Source organism: Phyllobates terribilis, unplaced genomic scaffold, assembly GCF_046119375.1.
Source record: "Phyllobates terribilis strain yellow unplaced genomic scaffold, ASM4611937v1 Scaffold_11__3_contigs__length_659146591, whole genome shotgun sequence".
Classification (NCBI taxonomy): Eukaryota; Metazoa; Chordata; class Amphibia; order Anura; family Dendrobatidae; genus Phyllobates; species Phyllobates terribilis.
Genome location: NW_027362771.1, coordinates 296843361 through 296871103, shown reverse-complemented (window position 1 = coordinate 296871103; position 27743 = coordinate 296843361). Strand labels below are relative to the sequence as shown.

The 27743-nt window shown below is 43.7% G+C and overlaps 1 protein-coding gene across 2 annotated transcripts in view; it reads left to right on the top strand.

Annotated features, from left to right (window-relative positions):
* The window catches only part of FBH1 (F-box DNA helicase 1), a 104606-nt gene extending 93708 nt beyond the window's left edge, over window positions 1-10898 (top strand). For both annotated transcript variants that reach the window (XM_073652465.1, XM_073652464.1), the window contains exon 21: window positions 10565-10898. In XM_073652465.1, the coding sequence (XP_073508566.1) occupies window positions 10565-10735 (171 nt within the window). In that variant the 3' untranslated portion in view covers window positions 10736-10898. The remainder of the gene's footprint in view (window positions 1-10564) is intronic.
* The last annotated feature ends 16845 nt before the right edge of the window (window positions 10899-27743 follow it).

Here is a 27743-nt window from a genome sequence, read left to right as displayed (position 1 = left end):
GGGAACCCTACGCCAATTTTTTTTTTAATAAATCCTATATTTTAACACTAAATGACAAGTACAGTAACCAACACTGTCACTCTACTTATTATATATGTGACTGACATGTTTCTATCTATCTAATATATGTGTGATGCTCTATTCTTTCTGTTCTAAATTGTCGGGTACCGGTGTATGCCGCTGCTGAATTGCCAGATTTTCATGTTTCACTGTGAGCACTGTTCCCATTGATTTGGGCAATCACTGTAATGCCACAACCACCATGACTGTGACATTACAGTGAGTGGCAGACAACCCCTGCATGATTGGTGCTCTAAATAGCGCCAAACATGCAGGACGGGGACCCGAGCTCCCGCCCGAGCATCTCGAAAGTACTCGGCGAGCTCCGAGCATCTCTAGTACTGAGATGCTCGGGCGAGTACCGAGCAGTGGCGAGCATGCTCGCTCATCACTAGTAGTAGTCCTTTCTGTGTTTAGTTTTGTGAATGGAAGACAGCTTTTAATACTCCGGAGGGCCATTTTGAGTGTCTGGTCATGCCGTTTGGCCTTACTAATGCACCTGCGTTTTTTCAAAATTTCATTAATGACATTCTGAGGCCGTTGATCGGTAGGAGCATTATTGTTTATTTGGATGATATTTTGATCTATTCACCCGATCTGGTGTCTCATTGGCAGAGAGTCCGCGAAGTTCTACAGATTTTGAGTGAAAACACTCTCTTTGCTAAGCTAAAGAAGTGTGAGTTTGCGGTACAGAAAATTTGTTTTTTGGGGTACTTTGTTTCCGGTGATGGGTTTGAGATGGATCCGGTGAAGGTTCAGGCAGAATTCAGAGATTTTTAGAGTTTGCTAAGTATTACAGAAAGTTTATAAAGAATTTTTCTGTTATCGCTAAACCTATAACTGATCTCACCAAGAAGGGTGCTAATACGGTCCAATGGTCCACTGAGGCAGTTAAGGCTTTTGAGCATCTCAAAGAGAGGTTTAGCTCTGCCCCTGTTTTGATCCAGCCAGATGAGACCAAGCCATTTCTGGTAGAGGTTGATGCCTCATCAGTAGGGGTGGGGGCAGTTCTGTCCCAGGAGGGAAAGGATGGGGTACATCCCTGTGCTTTCTTTTCTAAAAAATTCTCAGAGATGGAGCTCAACTATGATGTATGGAACCGATAACTGCTGGCAATTAAACTCGCGTTCGAGCATTGGCGACATTTTTTGGAGGGGGCTAGACATCTTATACAGGTTTTTACTGATCATAAAAATCTGATATATCTGGATGCTGCTAAACTTTTGAATGCCCGTCAATCTAGGTGGGCACTGTTTTTTGCCCGGTTCCATTTCTCCGTAACATATATTCCTGGGACAAAGAATGTTAAAGCGGATTCCCTGTCTCGTAGTTTCACTCCAACGGTTAATATGAAGAAGGAGGAATGTATTTTGCAGAGGGGGGTGGTGGTAGCAGCATTGGGTTCTGAGTTGGAGAATAGCATCCTGGGGGCCCAGAATGCTGCACCAACAAAGACTCCGTATGGTAAATTATTTGTGCCTAGAGCCTTGAGGAGAGCTTTGTTTGCTGAATGTCATGAGTCTCGGTTGGCGGGTCATCCAGGGATTTCGGAAACTAGAAGGTCGATTGGTCGAAGTTTCTGGTAGCCAGGGTGGCAAAGAGAAATCGTCAAGTGGGTGCGTCAGTGTACTGTGCCCGCTAGGTCGAAGGCCTCACATGCCCCGGCTGCGGGGTTTTCTGGCTGTTGGTCTTTTTCCCCTGGTGTTGGTTTTGACTAAGGTCAGGTGATTGTATCACCCTTTATTACCCAGCACCTGCCTCCTAGTCCTTGCCAGACAACAGTGTTAATCCGCGAGAGTTCTGGCTAAGAGGTTTTGTAGTAGTCCTTTCTGTGTTTAGTTTTGTGCAGTTCTTGGATCCTCTAGTTCTGCCTGCTGAGATTCCTTTATTCCCTTTTTTGTTTCTGCTGCTTCCTCTAGTTTCCTGCTAGGAGGTCACCTGTTTGTTTTTTCCCAGTCCTTGGTTCTTTCAGGGTCTCCTTCCCCTCTTCCTTTAGGTCTTCTTTTGAGTTTAGTCTAGGAAACGTCGGTGGGTGTATTCGCTAGGAATAGGTTGACCACTCCACCGTAGGGCTTCAGTCTAGACCTAGTGCAGGGACAGCTTTTCCCTCTTCTGCCTTAGTGTGGAGTTGCAGTTTCGTAACAGAGACTTCCTTCTCCGGACCACACCAGAGAAAAAAAACCGTGACTGAGCATTTAACTGCCCCAGCCACACCCTTGACGTGGAGATATGGTGAATGACCTCCCTCTTGCTCTATAGTCATTCACAAAAAACCAAGCCCTTTTAAAAATGTTTGTTTAACCCCTCCCCAGCACATAACATGCTGGAGAAAGTTCAAGGTTCAGTTCACTGAAGCTGACAGCCGCAGTGAAACATATCTCCCCTCACATATATCACCAGGACTCTGTCACATATTCCCCCCCTCCTGCCCAAAGTCGGGGGTGTGAGCACCTTCAGACACCAGACAGGGAATTCTGGAGAGGGCATCCGCATTACCGTGTAACTTCCTGGGTCTATGCTCCAAAGTCCTGGAGACCTAAGAACCACCTAGTCACACAGGCATTCTTTCCCTTCTTCTCCCTTAACCATCTCAAAGGGGCATGATATGATACTAGTTTGAACTTCCGGCCTAGTAGGTGATATCTCAGGGTATCTACGCCCCATTTTATGGCTAAGCATTCTTTCTCTACTATAGTGTACTTTTTCTTGCAGGAAGAGAGCTTCCTGCTCAAATACAGGATGGGATGTTCCTCCCCATTTATCTCTGGGGACAGCGTGGCTCCTATGCCAACTTCTATGGCGTCTGTCTGGAGCACAAACTCTTTATTAAAGTCTGGTGCTACCAGGACCGGCTGTTTACACAGTGCAAGCTTCAGCAGTTGGAACGCCGTCTCCATTTCAACTGTCCATTTCGCCATCGTTGATTTGGTGCCTTTGAGAAGATCCGTAAGTGGCCCGACCATCATGGCAAAATTTGGGATAAACCGCCGGTAATATCCTACAATTCCAAGAAACGCTCTCACCTGCTTCCTGGAGAGCGGTTGCGGCCAGTTCTGGATTGCCTCGACCTTACTGACTTGCGGCTTAATTTCGCCTCTCCTGATGACATAGCCTAAGTACTTGGCCTTCTACTTCCCAATGGCACATTTTTTCGGATTGATAGTAAATCCTGCCTTCCTCAGAGCATCCAAAATCGCCTGTACCTTTTGTAGATTACTAGCCCAGTCTGGGCTAAAGACAACAATGTCTTCAAGGTAGGCTGCGGCATACTTCTTATATGGGGCTAGAATCCGATCCATGGCCCTCTGGAAGGTGGCTGGGGCCCTCTGCAGTCCGAAAGGCATTCAAGAGGATTGGAAACACCCATCCGGTGTTGAGAAAGCCGTGTTATCCTTGGTCCTCTGGGACATGGGGATCTGCCAGTAGCCCTTTGTCAGGTCGAGGGTAGTAATATACCTCGCAGGTCCAAGACTCTCAATAAGTTCATCGACACGGGGCATCGGGTATGCGTCACATTTGGATACCTCATTCAGCCTGCGGTAGTCATTGAAAAATCTCCACTCCCTGTTGGGTTTTGGCACAAGAATGATGGGACTTGATGATCCACTCTGACTCCTCTATCACGCCAAGATCTAACATCCTCTTCACCTCGGTCGAGATCACCTCACGGCTTGCTTTAGGAATCCTATAGGGCTTCAGGTTTACCCTTTTATGCGGCTCTGTCAACACATCATGCTCTACCACCTGCTTATGCCCCGAACAGGTCACGATTCCGCTGCAGCAGTTCTTGACATTGTTGTTTCTGGGCCATCGATAGTCTCTGCTATTGTGACATCCTCCACCTTCTCTTTGGGACCGGCTCCCAGGCAAGGATCTCCCACGAGTTCCCGATCTCGCCACGGCTTGAGCAAGTTCACATGATATATCTGGTGCGGTTTTCTTCAGCCTGGCTGGTGGACTTTATAATTAACTTCGCTGAGTTTCTCCACCACCTCATATGGGCCTTGCCACTTGGCCAGGAACTTGCTCTCGGCTGTGGGGATTAGCACCAGAACACTGTCCCCAGGCTGGAACTGCCTCAGCTTCGCTGATCGGTTATACACCCTTGCCTGAGCCTCCTGTGCCTGGAGGAGATGAGCCTTCACGACAGGCATCACTTTCACCATTCTCTCCTGCATCTGGGCGACATGTTCTATGATGCTCCAGTGGGGCATAACCTCGGCTTCCCAGGTTTCCTTGGCAATATCCTGGAGCCCTCGCGGATGTCGCCCATACAGTGGCTCAAACGGGGAGGAACCAGTAGAGGCTTGCGGAACCTCCCTTACTAAGAAGAGCAGGAACAGCAGCAGGTAGTCCCAGTCACGTCCATCCTTCTCCACAACCTTTTTGAGCATCGCCTTTAATGTTTTATTAAAGCTGTCCACTAGGCCGTCCGTCTGCAGATGGTAAACTGAGGTTCATAGCTGGCAATCTGGAGGACCTTGCACAGCTCCTTCATTACCTTGCTTATGAATGGGGTTCCTTGGTCGGTTAATATCTCCTTCAGCAGTCAGGTACTGGCAAATATATGGACAAATTCCCGGGCTATGCTCCTACTCAACGAGTTCCTTAGTGGTACCGCTTCTGGTTACCGGGTTACATAGTCCATGACCACCAGTATGTATTGGTGGCCCTGTGCCGATTTAACTAAGGGCCACACTAGGTCCATGGCAAATCTCTCTATCACAGGTAGTGGGATTAGAAGACTACAGAAGTGGGAAGAGGGAGCGGTTATCTGGTGGGGCAGGACCGACAATACTTTAGTATCTCCCGGTAACACCCTGGCCAATAAAGCCTCCTCATTATTCTCTTCTGAGTTTTCTCGACCCCCAGGTGTCCCCCCAGAACAAGTGAATGGGCCATGTCTAATACCTTCCGTCGGTATGGCCCTGAAACTTAACAGCTGTTCCACTATCTCACCACCCCTTTGGTCGCCTGATACAATAACTCCCCCTGAGCAGCAAAGTGGGGGAATCTGGTGTAGGGGCCCCCAGCTCTTGAGCAACCCCGTTACAGACAGTAACGCCCCCTTTAAGGTCAGGTCCCGAACTTGAGCAGTCCCAAAGTTCTCTCCGGACACTTCTAACTCAGGGAGATTTTGACAGGGGTTCTTCCCTAGGGACCTGGCTTTTGTCCATGCGACTCAGTACAGTTCCCTTTGCCCACAAGTCCCAAAACAAGGAAAAATTGCACCCCAATATGATGGGATGTATGAGGACCTTGACCACCCCGACCTCGTGGGACTGGGCACCACAGTCTGTTCCCACTGTAACGCTGGCCACAGGGTAGTACTTGGCTTCCCCATGTATGCAACAAATACCCACGGTTTTGGTAGGGACCAACTGGTGGGGAAAGGTAGCACTGATTAGGGTCACCAGACTTCCAGAGTCTTAACAGTCCAAACACCCTCACTCCATTAATGGACACGGCACACACCGGCGGCCCCTAGCCGGGTTGACAGTCCACACTGCAGGCCGGATAAGCGTAATAGGAACAACACTGGCTTAGATTGCAGTCCATTGGCTCAGGGGACATATGACACCGGGCGGCTACGTGTCCAGGATTGTGACAACACCGACACATCCTTAACAACAGCCTTTGCGGGACCCTCAGTGGAATTGGGACACCCCCCAGTTGTGGCTTTAGACCCCCTCCGTGGTGAACCCGCCCCACTTTGGGTATTCCAGTACGGAGAAGGGATTATGTCCAGTTTTCCGAGGGATTTCTCGACCACCTGGTACCTCTCTACTAGGCCGACGAGGTCGTCCGCGTTCTGAGAGTCGACCTGGGCAACCCAAGTCTGTACCGACCTGGGAAGGGAGTGTATGAATCTGTCAATCACCACCCGCTTGACCATCTGGGCAGGAGTGGAAGACTCCGGCTGCAACCACTTCTTTACCAGATGCAGTAAGTCAAACATCTGCGAGCGAGGGGTTTTGTCTCTGGCATACACCCTGTGGTGGACTCGTTGGGCTCTCCCCACCATATTCACTCCCAGGCAAGCCAATATCTCTGTCTTTAGTTTGGCATATTCCTAGGCATCCTGCAGTACTAAGTCATAATATGCATTTTGGGGTTCGCCCGAGAAATATGGTGCCAGAACGTCGGCCCACTGTTCTGGTGGAAGTCTCTCCCGATCAGCCACTGTCTCAAAGACTGTCAGAAAGGCTTCCACATCATCCTCCGGGGGTCATCTTCTGCATTGCCCGTCTTACCGTCTTCCTGATGCATGAGTCACCAGTCGGCCCTAGGGGTGGGGTGGTCGGTCTGCTCTGGATGGCATCCGCCAGAAGCTGTATCTGCTGCCACTGCTCCTGCTTGTGCTGCTGCTGCACTTTCTGCTGCTACATGATCTGTTGTAGCAACATCTTGGTTGTCTCCTTTTTGAGCTTGCTGCTGCTACTGGATCTGCAGCTTTATTAAAGTATGGCATAAACCACGGCTGGGTTCCTCAAAACAAACACTGCCTCTCAGGGATAACAGAAAACAAAAAGTTAAATTATAGAACAGTTCATAGGTGAGTGGGATTTTGCCTGCTCTGGGTAGCACAACAAAGTTTCACCAAACTAAAGTCCTTCTGTGGAGCTCTCTGGCTTCCACACACACAGTCTGCAGACTTCCTTCTCCAAACCACACAGAGAAAAAAAAAACACTTACTGAGCATTTAACTTCCCCAGCCACACCCTTGAGGTAGAGATATGGCGAATGAACTGCTTTCCGCTCTATAGTCATTCACAAAAAATCAGGCCCTTTTAAAAATGGTGGTTTAACGCCCCAGCACATAACATGTTGGAGAAAACTTCAAGTGAAACAAGTGAAACAGCCGCAGTGAAACAAATCTCCCCTCACATGGTCAAAATTACTGTTATTGTGAACAGTGAAGCAAGTTGAAGATTAAATGATCTCTAAAAGGCCTAAGGTTAAAGATTACACATTTCATTTGCATTTTAGGCAAAAAAATATATTTTCATCTTTTACATTTTAAAAGTTACAAGAAGGAAAATGGGCCGATGCAAAAGTTTGGGCACCCTACATGGTTAGTAACTTGCAGCACTTCCTTTTGAAAGTATCAGATCTTGTAAACAATTTTTGCAGCCAGCTAAGACTCTTTCAGTTTTTGTTTTGAGGCATTTTCATACATTCTTCCTTGGAAAATTCTTCCAGTTCTGTGAGATTCCTGGGTCATCTTGCATGCACTGCTATTTTGAGATCTAGCCACAGATTTTCAATGATGTTCAGATCAGGGGACTGTGAGGGCTATTGTATATCCTTCAGCTTGCGCATTTTGAGGTAGTCTATTGTGGATTTTGAAGTGTGTTCAGACTTATTATCCATTTGTAGAAGCCATCCTCTTTTCAACTTCAGCTTTTTTTTACAGATGGTGTTATGTTTGCATCAATAATTTGTTGAAATATCATTGAATCCATTCTTCCCTCTACCCGTGAAATGTTCCCGTGTCATTCGCTACAGCACAACCCCAAGGCATGACTTATCCACCCCCATGCTTAATGGTTGGTGAGATGTTCTTTTCCTGAAATTCTGTGCCCTTTTTTCTCCACACATCCCTTTGATCATTGTGACCAAATAATTATATTTTAACCTAATTCGTCCACAGGACTTGTTTCCAAAATGCATCAGGCTAGTTTAGCTGCAACAAAAAAAAGTGGTATTAGGCTGTGTGCCCACTGTGTGTTTTTTAGGCGTTTGCGCTGCGGCAATTCCGCTGCAGAAACGCTTAAAAAAACGCTTGGTAGAAGGTCTGATATGTTCCCCAATGATAATCCGCATGTGCTGAGCACATGCTTCGGAAATTTCCACTGCGGATTATCATTGCAGAAAAATCCGCAGCACTACCAATTATTTTGCGTAATCGTGGCGTTTTTGCCGCCATTGACTTGCATTGAATCGCATAATATCCGCATGACTACATGTGCACATGCGAATATTAAGCGATTCAATGTGCGGATGGTACCCGGGTTTTGAGAAGAAGAGACTCTCCTCCAGACCCAGGTACCATAGTACCTGTAAAAAAAAGAGAATTAAAATAAAAAAAATAAATATTATACTTACCTTCTGATGGTCCCCGGTCTCCTTATCCGATGCGTCCGGTCTCCCTGGCAGCTCGCGATGACCCGTCACATGACTAAATTACGTCATGGCAGGTCCTTTTAGACCATCGCGAGCTGCCGGGGAGACCGGACGCATCGAAGAAGGAGACGGGGGCCATCATCAGAAGGTAAGTATAATATTTATTTTTTATTTTTTACCATTCTTTTACGGTCACACTATATAAATCCATGCCGGTTGCATGGATTTATATAGTGTGCCAAGTTGTCAAGCACTTTCCAAGTGATGCTAAAATCGCTTGGAAAGCGCTTGATTACCCGCATGCGGAAATGCAAGTGAAAAACGCTTCACTTGCGTTTTTCCTGCCAGGGACAAGCATATGTAAAATCCGCATGTGTTGAAAAGCTCAGGAACAATTCGGAGCATTTCTGCATCGTGGGCACTTAGCCTTAAAGAGGACAAAATTGTTTAGATCTTCTTTTGCATACTTGTGACGCTGAATTTTATAATGAGGACGCAGGATGTGTTTTCTTCTGATGACTCTTCCATGAAGGCCATATGTCTCTGAACAGTAAAACAATGTACCACAACTCCAGAGTCTGCTAAATCTTTCTGAAGGTCTTTTGCAGTCAAGCGGGGGTTCTGATTTACCTCTCTAGCAATCCTATGAGCAGCTCTCACTGAGAATTTGCTTGGTTTTTCCAGACCTTATCTTGACCTACACTGTTCCTGTTAACTGGCATTTCATAATTACGTTTCGAACTGAGGAAAGTGCAACTTGAAAACGCTTTGCTATCTACTTATAGCCTTTTCCTGTTTTGTGGGCCTCCACCATTTTCATTTTCAGAGTGCTAGGCAGCTGCTTAGAAGAACCCATTGCTGCTCATTTTGGCACAAGATTAGATGGGGCTGGGTTTTTATCAAGCTGGGAAATTTGTATCACCTGGCCTTTCCTAACGATGATCGTGAACAAGCTGTAACCCTAGCTGGCTAATTAAAGGGGTTTTCCCATAAACAAAAGTATATTTTAATCAACAGATCTTGGAATAATAATAAGTTCCACAATTGGATGTTGTTTAAATAAAATGCTCCTGTGCTGAGATAATCTTATAAATGTGCCCCTGCTGTGTACTGTGTAATGGCTGTGTCTGACCTTGCAGGAACATGGTCTGATCATACCACATCTCCTGAGCAGACTAAGTTGCACGGCGGCTTGAACAAAAAACAATTATCTGAAATTGTTTTTTAATGTTATTTTTTATGGAGTTCACTGTACTGTATAAATGACTTGTTAAAGAAGTTGTCCACCACTTTTACATTGATGCCCCAATTTCTCATCCTATTCATTTCAATGGGAGGCGGATGTGCAGTACCCCTCTGCGGCCACTACAGCTAGACTGCCAAGCTCCGCAAGTGAGCACTTCCGGCCGGGTGCCGCCGCCCCCAGCCCCGATAACAGCTGCATGCCGGGTGTGGGATCCCAGCCAATCCGACAATGATGTCCCATCCTAAGGATGGGGCATCAATGTAAAAGTAGTGGACAACTTCTTTAACTTTTATTCTGCATCTCGATTACAATGATTCCCCAACTTATGATTTTTTTTTTTTTTTTTTATGTTTTATTACTTTTAAACAAGAAAATCTTCAGTAAAAAGATTGTTTAGTTGTTGTAGGCCATGATTAAAGGCACATCTGTCTAAAACGCGAAGGCCGGTTATACGGGCTCTAGAATTTTAATCTACATAAGAATCTGTACGTTTTAAGGCTGTGTCCACATGAGCTGAATGTCTTCTGCTGCTTTATATCTACATGTTTTCTTCAGGTGTCCGCACCAGGTTACACAATAACACTCTTTTGTTTATTGTGTTTTTATTATCTTTTTGTGTGTTTTCCCCATCATGTGATGCAGTTTTGTAGCAATTTTGTTTTTTATGCATTTTTTTCATACAGAAAAGCTTTAGTTCTGCACTTAAAAATGCAAATAAGTTTGTTTTTTACATATCTTTTTTGCCGATTTTTTTTTTTTTTCAGGCTTCAACAGCGTCTTTAGGTGCACAGTAGTCAAGAGTTTTCATGAATCACATGCACTTGCTTAAAAAGTTAAATGCAGCCTATTTTCTGAGCAAAAAGACGTAGTAGAAAAAACACACCATATAGAGATCTTTGGCAGCGCATTCTGTGTCACAGCCAAAGTCACATCACCATGTTACCACAGCCTTAAGAAAAAGAAGAAAACACAAAATAAAACATATATAAGGTTAAAGGTGTATTTACATGTGTAGGTTTTGTGGCCCTATTTTTTGGGGGGGAGGGGAAGGGTGATGATGTGAATATAATTCATGAACACACATCCGCCTTTACGTTTGATTTCATACATAAACCTTTTTTTTCTGTGCAGAGTGACAAAAGTGAAGATAATGGAGGATACATCTGCCACGCTTGTGCACTGCAAAGAGTCGGTCCAATAACCCAACTGATGATCTCTCCCGAGGTTTTGGCAAACATAGATGTTAAACAGGAGAGTATTTCTCTGCCAAGGCACTATGCAGCCCTGCTGCAAGCTATTTAAATGTATCGCTGATGATGGCAACTTTGCTGACAAAGGACATGGCAAAAATCAGCCAGCTGCTATATGCTTTTGAACATTGATCTCCATGTATTTGTTGTTTCTTCAGCCATGCCGTCAACTTACTTAATCATATAGGAAAATGATGTGGATGTTTAATATTTTAATAATATGAACACATTTTAAATATTTTTATAAAACCATTATTATCTATCATTGTCATGCACAACCTGTATGATTTTAGTTCTTACTTAATTTGATTAAAAACCTGAATTTATACACTTGTATTTTGGTCATGTATACAGTAAAAACTAAAGCCACCAACTGATGGCATTACCCAATGCATGAGAAACGATCAACAAATTGTACTACTTAATGCGACAGCAATACACAGAGATCACAATCTTTTTAAAGACCTATATGCATGTATTTACAATAGCAATAATCAGACAGGAAAGAGAATTACAGCAATGTAAAGATAATAATAATTATGGAGAAGCCAATAAAACAGATCCAGGATAAGACAGGGAAGACAGCAAGAGATGGGGCTGCCCTGTCAATTCTCGAACCATAAGAAGATATTATGGTGGCATCAGAGCCACACTAACTACCCCACATTCTGGAATTTCTTAAGACATTTTCGCCAGCTGGAATTAGGTCTGCTGAAATGGACAGAACTGAGGAGGAGCTAGAGCGTGGCCACATCAGCCAATCTAATCAAATGTGTTGGCGTTTTGTTCGTCAGAAATGCTACTCCAGGACTGGAGAAACATTTCTTGTGAGGCGCATGAAGGCGCACCATTCAGAAGATGCACCGAATTCATTAAGTGGTCAGTACCTCTTAATGAATTTGGTCCCTTGTACTCCAGCTGGACTTGCATAGCATGTGCTTGTGTTTCTGGCCCTAAATATATAAAGCAAAGGTGTTTCAAAGCAGTCAGTATTTAAATCAAATAAACACGTGTGTATGTACTGTATATACACACATATTCGTATTTTACAGATTATAAGACTCACTGGTTTATAAGACACATCCCAAATTTTGGGGAGGAAAATAGGGCAAAATTTTTTTTTAATAAAATGGTGGTGCGTCTTATAATCCGCTTTTACGGTAGCTTACCTGGGGGCAGGCAGCTGTGGAGCGGGGTTCCAGGTGGCAGGGTCGCTGCTGCGGGAAGCTGGCAGAGGCAGGAGATGCGGAGCCCCAGGCTGGTAGAAGGTGGTGTTCGGTGGAGGTAGGAGTGCTGCGATTCTGCATGCCCCAGGCTGGTAGGAGGTGGTGTTCGGCGGTGTGAAAGCCTGGAGCCTCTGTACTTTCCATGCATTTCAGTGTGGTGGACTCTGGGAAAATGGCCGCCGGACGCGGCGCATGCACAATTGAGATCTTGGGAGACAAGATCCTCCAGCGGCCATTTTCCACCGCATTGAAAAGTGTGGAAGGTGCGAGGACTCTGGGCTTTAACAAAATGTCGGCGGAGCCCCAGCACCACCGAACACAACCTCCTACTAACCTGTGGCCACAGCAGCGACCCTGGGACCCCGCTCCACTGTAGCTACAATTCGGATTATAAACACACACCCATTTCCCCCCCAAATTTGTGGAGAAAAAAGTGTTGTGTAATACAAAAAATGCGGTGTATGGCAGCACGGTGACTACCTTTTGAAGCTCATCAAGGGAATGCCAAAAGTTTGCAAAGCAGTCATCAAAGCAAAAGGTGGCTACTTTGAAGAACCTAGAATATAAGACATATTTTCAATTGTTTCACACTTTTTTGTTAAGTATATAATTCCACATGTGTTAATTCATAGTTTTGATGCCTTCAGTGTGAATGTACAATTTTCATAGTCATGAAAATACAGAAAAATCTTTAAATGAGAAGGTGTGTCCAAACTTTTGGTCTGTACTGTGTATATATATATATATATATATATATATATATATATATATATGTGTATATATATATATATATATATATATATATATATATATATATATACATACACATACATACAGGGTGGTCCAAAAGTAGGTGGACAGAAAGTGTAATAAAGTTATGAAGGGGGAGATTTATCAAACATGGTGTAAAGTAAAACTGGCTCAGTTGCCCTTAGCAACCAATCAGATTCCACTTTTCATTCCTCACAGACTCTTTGGAAAATTAAAGGTGCAATCTGACTGGTTGCTAAGGGCAACTGAGCCAGTTTCACAGATCTAGTTTTCACAGATAGATCTCCCCCAAATTTGTTTTCTTTTCAGACAATTCAGATAACACATAATGGCAAATAATTTAAATACAGATCAAAGAAAATGGATTTTAACAGAGTGTTGGAAATCTCAAAATGCTGAAACCGTTAGAGCAAATTGGGTTGAAACATTTGGTACTCAAGCCCCAAAGAGACAAAAAATGTATCGCATTCGTGACAAATTCAATGCCACTGGCTCAATCCTTAATGCTCCAAAAACTGGTCGACCCAAAACAGTCTGTACAGAAGATAATAAACAACTTGTTGCTGAAACATTTGTTCAGAGTCCAAAAAAGTCCACCAGAAGAGCCTCTTTGGAATTGGGAATTTCACGAGCTTCTATCATGCGAATCCTGAAATCTATTGGGTGGAAAGCTGATCGTCCATGTCTAATTCATGGTTTATTGGAGGATGATCCAGACAGGCGGCTGCAATTTAGTGTTTGATAAATCTCCCCCTTCATAACCTTATTACACTTTCTGTCCACCTACTTTTGGACCACCCTGTATGTATGTATGTATGTATATAGATATATATATATATAGATATATGTCAAAAAAACTGACCAGCACATCCCAAATGTGAACAGGTGCAAGCTGCAGAAACTGCATAAGATATATAAAAAGAAAGCGCAGCAGCACTCCATTATGGCCAAGATACATAAAGACAATAAAACCATTTAATTTAAACTGTGTTATTACTCAATAAGCTTTACTTACAAAAAATGGAGGTTCTTAGCGCATAAATTGGCCAATTCATGTGTGCCCATCAACCGCTGCAAGGTGATCTCCCATCTGATGGGTACTACTCTGGTTAAATGGGGGGAGTGCAAGGTCAAACAGGAGGCTTGTAGCCCAAGAGAGGCATGTAGGCAGAGTAGTACCCATCAGATGGGAGGTCACCTTGCAGCTTGCACCTGTTCACATTTGGGATGTGCTGGTCAGTTTTTTTGACATATTACTATAGGAGGTGGGAACTGCCTCCTGTTTGACCTTGCACTCCCCCCATTTAACCAGCAGGTGATGTATATTCTATTCTACCAGCCCATTTAAATTGTAGGTGTTTTAGCCCCGAAGTGACATGTTCTGTCCAGAGTTATAGGCTTGTAGCCCAAGAGAGGCATGTAGGCAGAGTAGTACCCATCAGATGGGAGGTCACCTTGCAGTGGTTGATGGGCACACATGAATTGGCCAATTTATGCGCTAAGAACCTCCATTTTTTGTAAGTAAAGCTTATTGAGTAATAACACAGTTTAAATTAAATGGTTTTATTGTCTTTATGTATCTTGGCCATAATGGAGTGCTGCTGCGCTTTCTTTTTATATATATAGATATATATATATATCTCTGTTTAGATAGATAGATAGATATATATATATATCTCTGATAGATAGATATATATATATCTCTGATAGATAGATATTATTGTGTGTATACATGTAGTTTTATGTTATTTGTAATAAAAGTGGATTTTTGTTGATAGTGTTCCAACTATGTAAATTGGATTTAAGTGTTGTGAAGATGTCATTTTTTTGTTTTTCAAATAAACTCATGGCTGATATTGTCTCAGAACTTTTTGGATCACTAAAATCAATGTCAAACACCTGTGATAATTAGTTTGCCTGGTGACCCAATTAAAATGAAACTACTTAAGAAAGATTTTGCATATTACTAAGCACGCCACAGGTTTCAAGCAATATAGGAAAGAAAAAGGATTTCGCTGCCAAAAAGCATAAAATAGTGTAATACCTTGGACAAGGTATGAAAACTTACACGTGAACATCGTACTGTGAAGCGATTTGTGGTTGATACAGATCACAGATGGGTTTGTGCAGATAAAGGCATAATAAGGAAGGTTTCTGCCAGACAAATTCATTGTATTAAGAGAGCAACTGCTAAAATACTATTGCAAAGCAGCAAACAGGTATTTGAAGCTGCTGGTGCCTCTGGAGTCCGACGAAGCTCAAGGTGTAGGATCCTCCAGAGGTTTGCAGATGTATATAAACCTACTATTCGGCCACCCTTAAACAGTGCTCACAAGTAGAAACAGTTGCAGTGGGCTCAGGCATACATGAAGACTGATTTTAAAACAGTCTTGTTTAGTGATGAGTGCTGTGCAACCCTTGATGGTCCAGATGGATGGTGTAGTAGATGGTTGGTAGATGACCACCATGTCCCAACAAGGTTGCGATATCAGCAAGGAGGTGGTGGAGTCATGTTTTGGGCTGGAATTATAGGGAGCGAGCTGGTAAGCCCCTTAGGGTCCTTTGAATGTGTGAAAATTAGCTTGGCAAAGTATGTAGAGATTCTAACTAACTACTTTCTTACATGGTGCAGAAAAAAGAACTGTTCCATCCATAGCAATATCCTCTTCATGCATGACATCATGAGTCATTAGCTGCTAAGGGCATAAAAGGAGAGAAACTCATGGGGTGGCCACCATCCTCCCCTGACCTCAACCCTATTGAGAACCTTTTGGAGTATCCTCAATCAAAAGATCTATGAGGGTGGGAGGCAATTCACATCAAAACAGCAGCTCTAGGAGGCTCTTCTGGCATTCTGAAATTCAAGTAGAAACTATCCAAAACCTCCCAAGTTCAATGGATGCAAGTATTATAAAGGTAATATCAAAGAAGGGGTGAAAACATATGATCAACTAGAAAAATATAGTGGGCACCACAAAATGTAACTAAAGATGATGATGGGTGCAGTCGTCAATCAAAAAAGAGTATATGAAATTTACGAAGAGAAAAGCTTGCAAGACATATAATGCACACCATAAACAGTAATAATGCGTGAAAAAATATATACTTTATTACATGCATGCAAAAACACTTCAACCAATAAAAAATAATTAGAAACAGCACAAGCTAGACAAGAATGCTGGTGGAAGCTCTTACCAATTCCCCACGCATAATGCGCTGTCTCTGCTCCACTGCAGCCCCATCACAGGCAGCAATGTGATGAGGTCAGTAGCTGGATGACGTCATCACACTGCTGCACATCGGACCGGGGGCTGACAGGCACTCCTCTGCCCCATTCCGCGCAGCACTGTTCAAATGTATTTGCGTCTGGAAGACGCAAATGCATTTGAACATGGGAGCGCAGCAGTGTGTGGATGGTGGGCCTGGTGTGCATACGCACAGGGAGGGCTCTGAGTGCCACCTCTGGCACGCATGCCATAGGTTCACCACCGCTGATTTAGTAAAATCAGAGAAAAATAGCATTTGCATAATAATTTGGAGCGTGGTATAGGTTCTCTTTAACAAATAACATCAGCTGAAATTCAGGACTCTCTGAAAATTAGCAGTGTGGGTGTTTCAAGATGCACAATAAGGAGGCACTTGAAGAAAAATGGGCTGCATGGTCAAGTCATCAGAAGAAAGCCATTACTGCGCAAATGCCACAAAGTATCTCGCCTACAATACGCCAAATAGCAGAGACAAGCCTCAAAACTCCATTCCTACTGTAAAGCACGGAGGTGGATCGCTAATGTTTTGGGGATGTGTGAGCTACAAAGGCACAGGAAACTTGGTAAAAGTTGAAGGAAAGATGAATGCAGCACGTTGTCAGCAAATACTGGAGGCAAATTTGCACTCATCAACCCGGAAGCTGCTCATGGGACGTACTTGGATGTTCCAACGTGACAATGATCCAAAACACAAGGCCAAGTCGACCTGTCATTGGCTACAGCAGAACAAAGTGAAGGTTCTGGAGTGGCCATCTGTCTCCTGACCTCAATATCATTGAGCCACTCTGGAGAGATCTCAAGTGCGCAGTTCATGCTAGACAGCCCAGGAATTTACAGGAACTGGAGGCTTTTTGCCAAGAAGAATGGGCAGCTTTACCATCTGAGAAAATAAAGAACCTCATCCATAACTACCACAAAAGACTTCAAGCTGTCATTGATGTTAGAGGGGGCAAGAACTGGGGTATGCGAACTTTTGATCAGGGTCATTTGGATGTTTTTGGTTGTCATTGAGAGTTAAAAAGAGAAAACAAAGTAGTTTGACAATAAATGACTTCACCCAACCAATAACCATGAGTGAAGAAAAAGTTTTTTTTATCATTCATATTCTCTGAAACAAGGCCAAGAAAGGAAAAATTCTATCGGGGTATGTAAACTTTTGAGCACAACTGTAACCCAAAATATTGGGAAAAAAAACAAGCCCTCATACAACTACGTGAACCTATAAATAAGAATACTACGGCTCCTGGAATGCGACAATGAAAAACTAAAAAAACATTGCTTTGTCTTAAAGGCTCAAAATGGGCACAGCGTTAAGGGGTTAAGTGACAGTTGTAGTCAAGAGAACAACCATTTTGCTTACAACTCAATGTGTTTGTTTGATACAGAGAATGGTAGTTTGTGGTTATTTTTTATTCATACATTTCCAAGAGAAGTAACAGGAACAACTTGACACAGAATTCTAGGACACTATGCCTGTGGGCTGAACTGCATGAGAGCAGGCTGAGTGTCTCCTTTGCCTATAGCAAGCAGATTGATTCCTCATTTGTTTTATCTCAGGAGCAGGTTAGAAAATCCAAGTGATCTAATTGGTTACGGTGTATATCACTGACACTTTTTTCATGTGGTTCCTTTTTTTCTTTTTTACAGAGGCGCTAGAAAGTTTGTGAACCTTTCAGAATTTTCCATATCTCTGCAAAAATTTGACCTAAAACTAAATAAAATTTTCACACAAGTACTAGATAACGAGAACCAAGTAACATAAATGAGTAAAACATATTACACTGTAATTTTTAACCCCTCTCCGACATAGCACATACTATTACATCATAGGTTGGGTCCCCTTATTTGATACATCTTTCCTGGCCAATAATGGCTGAGATACAAAGCCATCATCTCTGCCTCTAACAGCAGTGTCTGTTGCTGAACTCTCATCCGCTGCTAACTCCTTAAATGTCGCTATCAATCTCTCCAGTGATCACAGGATGCCGGATAATTGTAATTACAGCTGGAGATCCATCATGAAGGTGCTGCTGTGAAAACCAGCCTGTGGCTTGCGTTTGTAGGAGACTGAGATTTTTACTATGTATTGCAGTGGTATCGCACTTTATAGAAAAGTGATTGGATGACACTAAAGTAAACAAAAGCAAAAAAAAAAAAACATTTTCTTTTACATATATACAAAAATAATTAAAATTCAAATCACTCCCCTCCAGTAAACATAAATAATAAAAAACACACAGATTTGCAATCTATCAAAATATAAAATTAATTTACCTGATCAATAAACTCTGTAATGACCAAAAAAATTAAAACTCCAAAATTGTGGATTTTTTTAGTTGTCACAACTCCGCAAAAGAATGCAGTAAGAGGCAATCAAGATGTATCTACCCTAAAATGTTACTAATAAAAACTTCAATTCACCACGCAAAAAACAACCCCTCACTGCAGGTCCGATAGGAAAATGAAAACGATGCAGTTCTTGGAAAATGGCGACAATGGCAATTATTTTTTCACTAATTGAATAAAAATAAAACTATGCAAGTTTAGTATCACTGTAATTACAATGACATGGAAATCACGTTAACAAGTCAGACTATACAATAAATGCCATAAAACAAAAACCCCCAAAAATTGCAAAATAGGTTTCTTTTCCGCAATTTTACTACACTTGCAATTGTTTCCCCTTTTCGAGTACATTGAATATTAAAGTGAATGGTGCCATTCAAAGTGTTCAGCAAAAACAAGCCCTCATACAGCTAATTGGGCGGAAAAAGGAGGAGAAGAAAATGCGAAAACAGAAAATTGACAAGTCAGGAAGGGGTTAAATGAGGACAATTATTCAATATACATTTGTGAGGGGCAAATGTACAGTTATATGAAAAAGTTTGGGCACCCCTAATAATCTTAAGCTTAATGTTTTATAAAAATTGGTGTTTTTGCAACAGCTATTTCAGTTTGATATATGTAATAACTGTTGGACACAGTAATGTTTCTGCCTTGAAATGAGGTTTATTGTACTAACAGAAAATGTGCAATCTGCATTCAAACAAAATTTGACAGGTGCATAAGTATGGGCACCTCACCAGAAAAGTGACATTAATATTTAGTAGATCCTCCTTTTGCAAAAATAACAGCCTCTAGTCGCTTCCTGTAGCTTTTAATGAGTTCCTGGATCCTGGATGAAGGTATTTTTGACCATTCCTCTTTACAAAACAATTCCAGTTCTGTAAAGTTTGATGGTCGCCGAGCATGGACAGCCCTCTTCGAATGATCCCACAGATGTTCAATGATATTCAGGTCTGGGGACTGGGATGGCCATTCCAGAACATTGTAATTGTTCCTCTGCATGAATGCCTGAGTAGATTTGGAGCGGTGTTTTGGATCATTGTCTTGCTGAAAGATCCATCCCCTGCGTAACTTCAACTTTATCACTGATTCTTGAACATTATTGTCAAGAATCTGCTGATACTGAGTGGAATCCATGCGTCCCTCAACTTTAACAAGATTCCCGGTGCCGGCATTGGCCACACCGCCCCAAAGCATGATGGAACCTCCACCAAATTTTACTGTGTGTAGCAAGTGTTTTTCTTGGAATGCTGTGTTTTTTTGCTGCCATGCATAACGCCTTTTTGTATGACCAAACAACTCAATCTTGGTTTCATCAGTCCACAGGACCTTCTTCCAAAAAGAAATTGGCTTCTCCAAATGTGCTTTTGCATACCTCAGCCGACTCTGTTTGTGGCGTGCTTGCTTCTTTCGCATCACTCTCCCATACAGCTTCTCCTTGTGCAAAGTGCGTTGTATAGTTGACCGATGCACAGTGACACCATCTGCAGCAAGTTGATGCTGCCGCTCTCTGAAGGTGGTCTGAGGATTGCCCTTGACTGATCTCACCATTCTTCTTCTCTGCCTTTCTGATGTTTTTCTTGGCCTGCCACTTCTGGCCTTAACAAGAACTGTCCCTGTGTTCTTCCATTTCCTTACTATGTTCCTCACAGTGGAAACTGACAGGTTAAATCTCTGAGACAGCTTTTTGTATCCTTCCCCTGAACAACTATGTTGAATAGTCTTTGTTTTCAGATCATTTGACAGTTGTTTTGAGGAGCCCATGATGCCACTCTTCAGTGGAGATTCAAACAGGAGAACAACTTGCAAGTGGCCACTTTAAGTAGCTTTTCTCATGATTGCATATACCTGGGTATGAAGTTGAAAGCTCAATGAGGTTACAAAACCCAAAAAAGTGCTTTAGTAAGTCAGTAAAAAGTAGGTCGGAGTATTTAAAACAAGAAAATGATAAGGGTGCCCATACTTATGCACCTGTCAAATTTTGTTTGAATGCAGATTGCACATTTTCTGTTAGTACAATAAACCTCATTTCAAGGCAGAAACATTACTGTGTCCAACAGTTATTACATATATCAAACTGAAATAGCTGTTGCAAAAACACCAATTTTTATAAAACATTAAGCTTAAGATTAATAGGGGTGCCCAAACTTTTTCATAAAACTGTATGTGAATCTTTTTTTATTTAAAGGACAAGGATTTTTCAAAGTCTCATCTTCCCAGCACAAGTTTGTGAATCATGCCACAGACAAAGTAGTTGTTGATGTTTATCAGGCTAGGATACATTACAAAACTTTCTCTTAAGAGTTTGGATTCCATTCCACCAATCTTCAGTTACAGATTGTGTACAAATAGTGGAAATTCAAGACCAATATTACCCTCCCCAGGAGTGGTCGACCATCAAATATCACTCCAAGATCAAGGAGTATAAAAGTCTACAAGGTCACAAAGGAACCCAAGGTAACATCTAAGAAATTAAAGGCAAACCCAAGGTAACGTCTAAGCATCTAAAGGCCTCTCTCACATTAGCTATAATATTCATGAATCAGAGTCACTGAATAACAATGGTGTGTATGGGCAGGATTGCAAGGAGAAAGCTACTGGTCTCCATAAAGAATGTTTATGCAGCTTGCTAAAGATCACCTGGACAAGCCAGAAGGCTTTTTGAACAATGTTTTGAGGACTAATAACATTTCAAATAGTTTTTTTTTGTTTAAATGAGAAACATTATTTGGAGAAAGGAAAACACTTCATTACAGCATAAAAATTTCAATAATCTTGAACTAAAACTCAACGGCGACTGGTACAGGAGGAGAGAGGCTTATCTTTGTTTGGGACAGTTTTGCTGCATCTGGGCCAGGATAGGGTTGTCATCATTAAAGGAACAATGAATTTTGATTTATACCAGCAAATTGCAAAGAAAAAAGTCAGGATGTTTGTCCATAAATCTCAAGAAAACATGGATCATGCAGCAAGATAACAACCCGAAGTTCACAAGTCGTTCTACATAAAAATGGTAAAAGAATACCGTTTAGGAATGGCAAAGTCAAAGACCTGACCTTAAGCTTACAGAAATATGGTAGATGGAGTTGAAGTGAGGGAGGAGCAGGCTAAAATTCCCCCAAGCTGATGTGCAGCATTAATCAATCATTAGATGTAGTTCTTGCTTCACAAAGGGGTAATATGCATGTCCATGCATAACCACAGGAGAACACGTTACATCAGTTGTTACAAAAAGAAAATATAGGACTTACACTAACATCAATTACAGCGCAATCTGGCTGATTTATTTGCCCACATGTCAGATCTGTCCATATGTCACATGTTCAACTAATTTATTGAACATTCAGATATGAAAACATCTGTCAGTCATACCCAATGGAAATAACAAAAGACTGACCGTCACTTCCAAACAGAAAACAGGTGTGTATAGATGCATACTAAGAGTAGCCTTCTCCATATATAACTAACAAAGCACTCTGTAGTGCTACAGCATGTAAACATGAAATATATGACATTTGAATTGCATTACGGCTCTAGGTAATAGGAAAAATGGAGATACTGTGCACATAATTTTGCCAATTCATGCATGCCCAGCCAACAATAAGCCGATCTGCTGTTGCTGGGAACCTATCCTAATGTCCTATCTCCATTTTTTCCTATAATCTAGAACAGTAATGCAATTCAAATTTCATATATTTCATGTTTGCATGCTATAGCTCCAATCTGACACTGAGAGGTGTACAGTCAGCTGTGGGCTATGACTAAGGCATCCTGCCAAATCACATCAACTGCTGACTAGTGTTGAGCATTCCGATACTGTAATATCGGGTATCGGCCGATATTCGCGGTATCGGAATTCCGATACTTAATTCCGATACTTTTACAATATCGGATACCGGAATCGGAAGTTCCCATAATGCCTGCGCTCTGCAGTGTCTGTGAAGGATGACAAGTTGGATGGCAGCGCGATCCAGCCTGTCATCAGAATGCCATCCCAGCGGGGGAGAATTCTCCTGATTGTTTAAAAGCCGGCGGGCGGTATAAAGCCGCCGGCTTTTAAACAATCACACAGCCCCATACTGCTTCCCCACAGCCTCCCACCCCGATCCTCCGCTCCCCTCGCCACCTCCCATCCCGATCGTAAGTTAGGACCGGGCGGGGAGCGCAGCTCCAAGGAGCGGGGAGTGAAGGACCCGGGCGGGGAAGCCGGCAGTGAAAAGACTTCACCGCCGGCTTTCCCGTTCTGTGCTGCGCTTTCCCGCCGGTTATTTCAAATGAACAGCTGAGGTATCAGGTGATGCCGATCAGCAGTTCATTTGAAGTCGCCGCGTTGCCCTCAGAGGGTTCATGTGAGTTCATGCTTGACTGCATGAACTCACATGAACTTTCCCACGGCCGCACAGGTCAGCCTCACCTCCCAGACCATCAGCCCGTCATGATTAGTGTGTGTGCGGGGTGTGTGTGCGGGGTGTGTGCGCGATGTTTGTGCGGGTGTGCGCGGTGTCTGTGCGATGTGTGCGGGTGTGTGCGGTGTGTGTGCGTGCAGGCAGACATAGGCCGATGTGACACTACTACTCCCATCGGCCTATGTCTGTCCCCCGTCCACTCCTGCCAGCAGGATCAGCTCGATGGGAGCAGTAGTTCCCATCAGACTGATCCTGCTATTTAAATTGCCCTACTGTGTCCCCAATAAATGTTAAATACATGTCATTGGTGGCCAGTGGTTACCTAAAAGAAATTAGTTCATACATTACCTGTCCCCGCCGATCGCCACCTAAAATAAAGTAAAAAATAAAAAACTACACCTATACTCACCTAGACACCTAATTCCCCGAAGCCATCGATCTCCTGTAATAAAATATAAAATAATAAACCACAACCTTATCCTTACCCCTCCGTAGCAGTCCACGAGTGTCCCACGAAGATCTCCAGTTCAGAGCAGCCACATAGAATGTGACCGCTCTGAACCGCTGCCGCCGCTAGAATGACGGGGCCGTAAGGGTTCACCGGAGTTCAGGCAGCGCTGCTCCGGTTAGCTCCTTTACGGCCCTGCTGTATCGTGAGAAATTCCCACGGTACAGCAGTGCCGTAAAGGAGGTCTCCGGAGCTGCGCTGCCTGAATGCACTCCGGTGACCTCAGTCAGTGGCTCCCGCTGCCGTGAGCGGACGTGTTCCCGGCAGCGTGAGCTTACAGCAGCCATGCACAGCTGTCACCATCTCCAGATGTGACAGCTGTGCATGGGAGATCAGCGCAGGAACGTGGACAGGTAACTATTATTTTTAGTAAACTAAGAATTAAATAAAATTGTGTGTTTTATTTCAAATAAATTATTTTTTTCTGGGTGTAGTGTGTGTTTTTTCTTTTTAACACTTTGTAGGTTAGTAATGGGGGTGTCTTATAGACGCCCATCATTACTAACCTGGGCTTCATGGCAGCTGGCGCTGACATGAACCCCACCACTATTACCCCCTGCCACCGCACCAGGGCAGCGTGGAAGAGCGAGGCTAAGTGCCAGAGTTGGCGCATCCTATGGATGCGCCATTTCTGGGGCGGCTGACGACTGGTGTTTCTAGCCTGGGAGGGGGCCAATATTCATGGCACCCTTCCTGGGCTATTAATATCAGCCCCCAGCTGTCTGCCTAGCCTTTGCTAGCTATTAAAATAGGGGGGACCCCACGTCATTTTTTTTGGGGGGGTCCCCCATTTTAATAGCTAGTAAAGGCTAGGTATTCAGCTGGGGGCTGATATTAGTAGCCTGGGAAGCTCCGTGGGTTTTACCCCCTTCCCAGGCTTCAAACATCTGCCCCAGCCGTCTGCTTAACCTCCGCTAGAGACTAAAATTATGGGGGATCCCACGCTATTTTTTTTTTAAATAAATCCATTATTTTAACACTAAAAGACATTTGAGGAGTTAATAAAGATGCAGTCCCTAAATTATTATTTATTTTTTAATTAATTTTTCCCAAAACTTTTGACGTGGGCTTCGCCATATTTTTGTATGCCAGCCAGGTACAGCATCCAGCTTCTATGAACGCGCCATTTTCCGGGGCGGCTGCGGACTGCAATTTTCAGCGGGGGGCAGAAAGCTTGGGCCTCCCTGCGCTGCAGATTCCATCCCCCAGCTGCCTAGTTGTACCTGGCTGGACACAAAAATAGGGAGAAGCTCCACGTTTTTTTTTTTTTAATTATTTCATGAAATTCATGGAATAATTAAGAAAAAAAGGGCTTCCCTATATTGTTGTGTCCAACCAGGTACAAATAGGCAGCTGGTGGTTGGGGGCAGCCCGTTCCTGCCTGCTGTACCTGGCTGGACCCAAATATAGTGCAAAGCCCCACGTCAATTTTTTTTAAATTATTTCAGGAAATTCATTAAATAATTAAAAAAAAATTATGTGGGGCTTCGCCCTATATTTGTGTCCAGTCAGGTACAGCAGGCAGGAACGGGCTGCCCCCAACCACCAGCTGCCTATTTGTACCTAGCCGGACACAACAATATAGGGAAGCCCTTTTTTTCTTAATTATTCCATGAATTTCATGAAATAATTAAAAAAAAAAATACGTGGGGCTTCGCCCTATTTTTGTGTCCAGCCAGGTACAACAAGGCAGCTGGGGGCTGGAATCCGCAGCGCAGGGAGGCCCAAGCTTTCTGGGCCCCACCCGCTGCAAATTGCAGTCCGCAGCCGCCCCGGAAAATGGCGCGTTCATAGAAGCGCCATCTTCTGGCGCTGTACCCAACTCATCCAGGGCCCTGGTGCGGTGGCTCACTGGGTAATAAAGGGGTTAAGGCCAGCTTGGCATTATCAGCTGGCCCTAAGCCCGAAATTCATGGGGTCACGCCAATATTAGACATGACCACCATGAATTTCTAGTAAAGTATTTAAAAAAAACACAAACACCCAGAAAAAAGTCCTTTAATTGAAATAAAGACACAATTCTTTATTGTTCTAAATTAAACCATACTTACAGTCACGCCCATTCCAGCTGAAGCCAACGATCTCCTGCAATAAAAGTAAAATAATAAAGCAACCTCATCCTTACCTTTCCATGGTTCCCAGGACAGCTTCAGCTCTGCTACATCGAGATGACAGGCTGGACCGCAGCAGAACGCTGCCATCCAGCCTGTCATCCAGCAGACACTGAGAAGCGCAGGCATGCTTGTGCTCCTCAGTGTCTCGCTGTGACGGCATCCAGATGAGCCGAGTTCATGTCCAATGAACTCAGCTCACCTCATGCACGTCACTGACAGCGTGGGAAAATTCTCCTGCACTCAGCGCTTCAGCGTGAGAATTTTCCCATGCTGTCAGTGACGTGCATGAGGTGCGCCGAGTTCATTGGACATGACCTCACCTCATGCACGTCACTGACAGCGTGGGAAAATTCTCACGCTGAAGCGCTGAGTGCAGGAGAATTCTCCCACGCTGTCAGTGACGTACATGAGGTGAGCCGAGTTCATTGTCGGCTCATCTGGATGCCGTCACAGCCAGACACTGAGGAGTGGAAGTATGCCTGCGCTTCTCAGTGTCTGCGGGATGACAGGCTGGATGGCAGCGTTCTGCTGCGGTCCAGCCTGTCATCTCGATGTAGCAGAGCTGGAGCCGTCGTGGGAGCCATGGAAAGGTAAGGATGAGGTTGCTTTATTATTTTTCTTTTATTGCAGGAGATCGTTGGCTTCAGCTGGAATGGGCGTGATGGTAAGTATGGTTTAATTTAGAACAATAAAGAATTGTGTGTTTATTTCAATTAAAGGACTTTTTTCTGGGTGTTTGTGTTTTTTTTAAATACTTTACTAGAAATTCATAGTGGTCATGTCTAATATTGGCGTGACCCCATGAATTTCGGGCTTAGGGCCAGCTGATAATGCCAAGCTGGCCTTAACCCCTTTATTACCCAGTGAGCCACCGCACCAGGGCCCTGGATGAGTTGGGTACAGCGCCAGAAGATGGCGCTTCTATGAACGCGCCATTTTCCGGGGCGGCTGCGGACTGCAATTTGCAGCGGGTGGGGCCCAGAAAGCTTGGGCCTCCCTGCGCTGCGGATTCCAGCCCCCAGCTGCCTAGTTGTACCTGGCTGGACACAAAAATAGGGCGAAGCTCCACGTTTTTTTTTTTTAAATTCATGAAATTCATGGAATAATTAAGAAAAAAAGGGCTTCCCTATATTGTTGTGTCCGGCTAGGTACAAATAGGCAGCTGGTGGTTGGGGGCAGCCCGTTCCTGCCTGCTGTACCTGACTGGACACAAATATAGTGCGAAGCCCCACATCAATTTTTTTTAATTATTTCATGAATTTCCTGAAATGATTTAAAAAAAATTGACGTGGGGCTTCGCACTATATTTGTGTCCAGCCAGGTACAGCAGGCAGGAACGGGCTGCCCCCAACCACCAGCTGCCTATTTGTACCTGGTTGGACACAACAATATAGGGAAGCCCTTTTTTTCTTAATTATTTCATGAATTTCATGAAATAATTAAAAAAAAAAAATACGTGAAGCTTCTCCCTATTTTTGTGTCCAGCCAGGTACAACTAGGCAGCTGGGGGATGGAATCTGCAGCGCAGGGAGGCGCAAGCTTTCTGCCCCCCCCCCGCTGAAAATTGCAGTCCGCAGCCGCCCCGGAAAATGGCGCGTTCATAGAAGCTGGATGCTGTACCTGGCTGGCATACAAAAATATGGCGAAGCCCATGTCAAAAGTTTTGGGAAAAATTAATTAAAAAATAAACAATAATTTAGGGACTGCATCTTTATTAACTCCTCAAATGTCATTTAGTGTTAAAATAAAGGATTTATTTAAAAAAAATTGACGTGGGGCTTCGCCCTATATTTGTGTCCAGCCAAGTACAGCAGGCAGGAACAGGCTGCCCCCAACCACCAGCTGCCTATTTGTACCTGGCCGGACACAACAATATAGGGAAGCCCTTTTTTAAAAAAATTATTTCATGAAATAATTAAAAAAAAATTGACGTGGGGCTTCGCACTATATTTGTGTCCAGCCAGGTACAGCAGGCAGGAATGGGCTGCCCCCAACCACCAGCTGCCTATTTGTACCTGGTTGGACACAACAATATAGGGAAGCCCTTTTTTTCTTAATTATTCCATGAATTTCATGAAATAATTAAAAAAAAAAATGCGTGGGGCTTCGCCCTATTTTTGTGCCCAGCCAGATACAACTAGGCAACTGGGGGCTGAAATCCGCAGCGCAGGGAGACCCAAGCTTTCTTGGCCACCCCCGCTGCAAATTGCAGTCCGCAGCCGCCCCAGAAAATGGCGCGTTCATAGAAGCGCCATCTTCTGGCGCTGTACCCAACTCATCCAGGGCCCTGGTGCGGTGGCTCACTGGGTAATAAAGGGGTTAAGGCCAGCTTGGCATTATCAGCTGGCCCTAAGCCCGAAATTCATGGGGTCACGCCAATATTAGACATGACCACCATGAATTTCTAGTAAAGTATTTAAAAA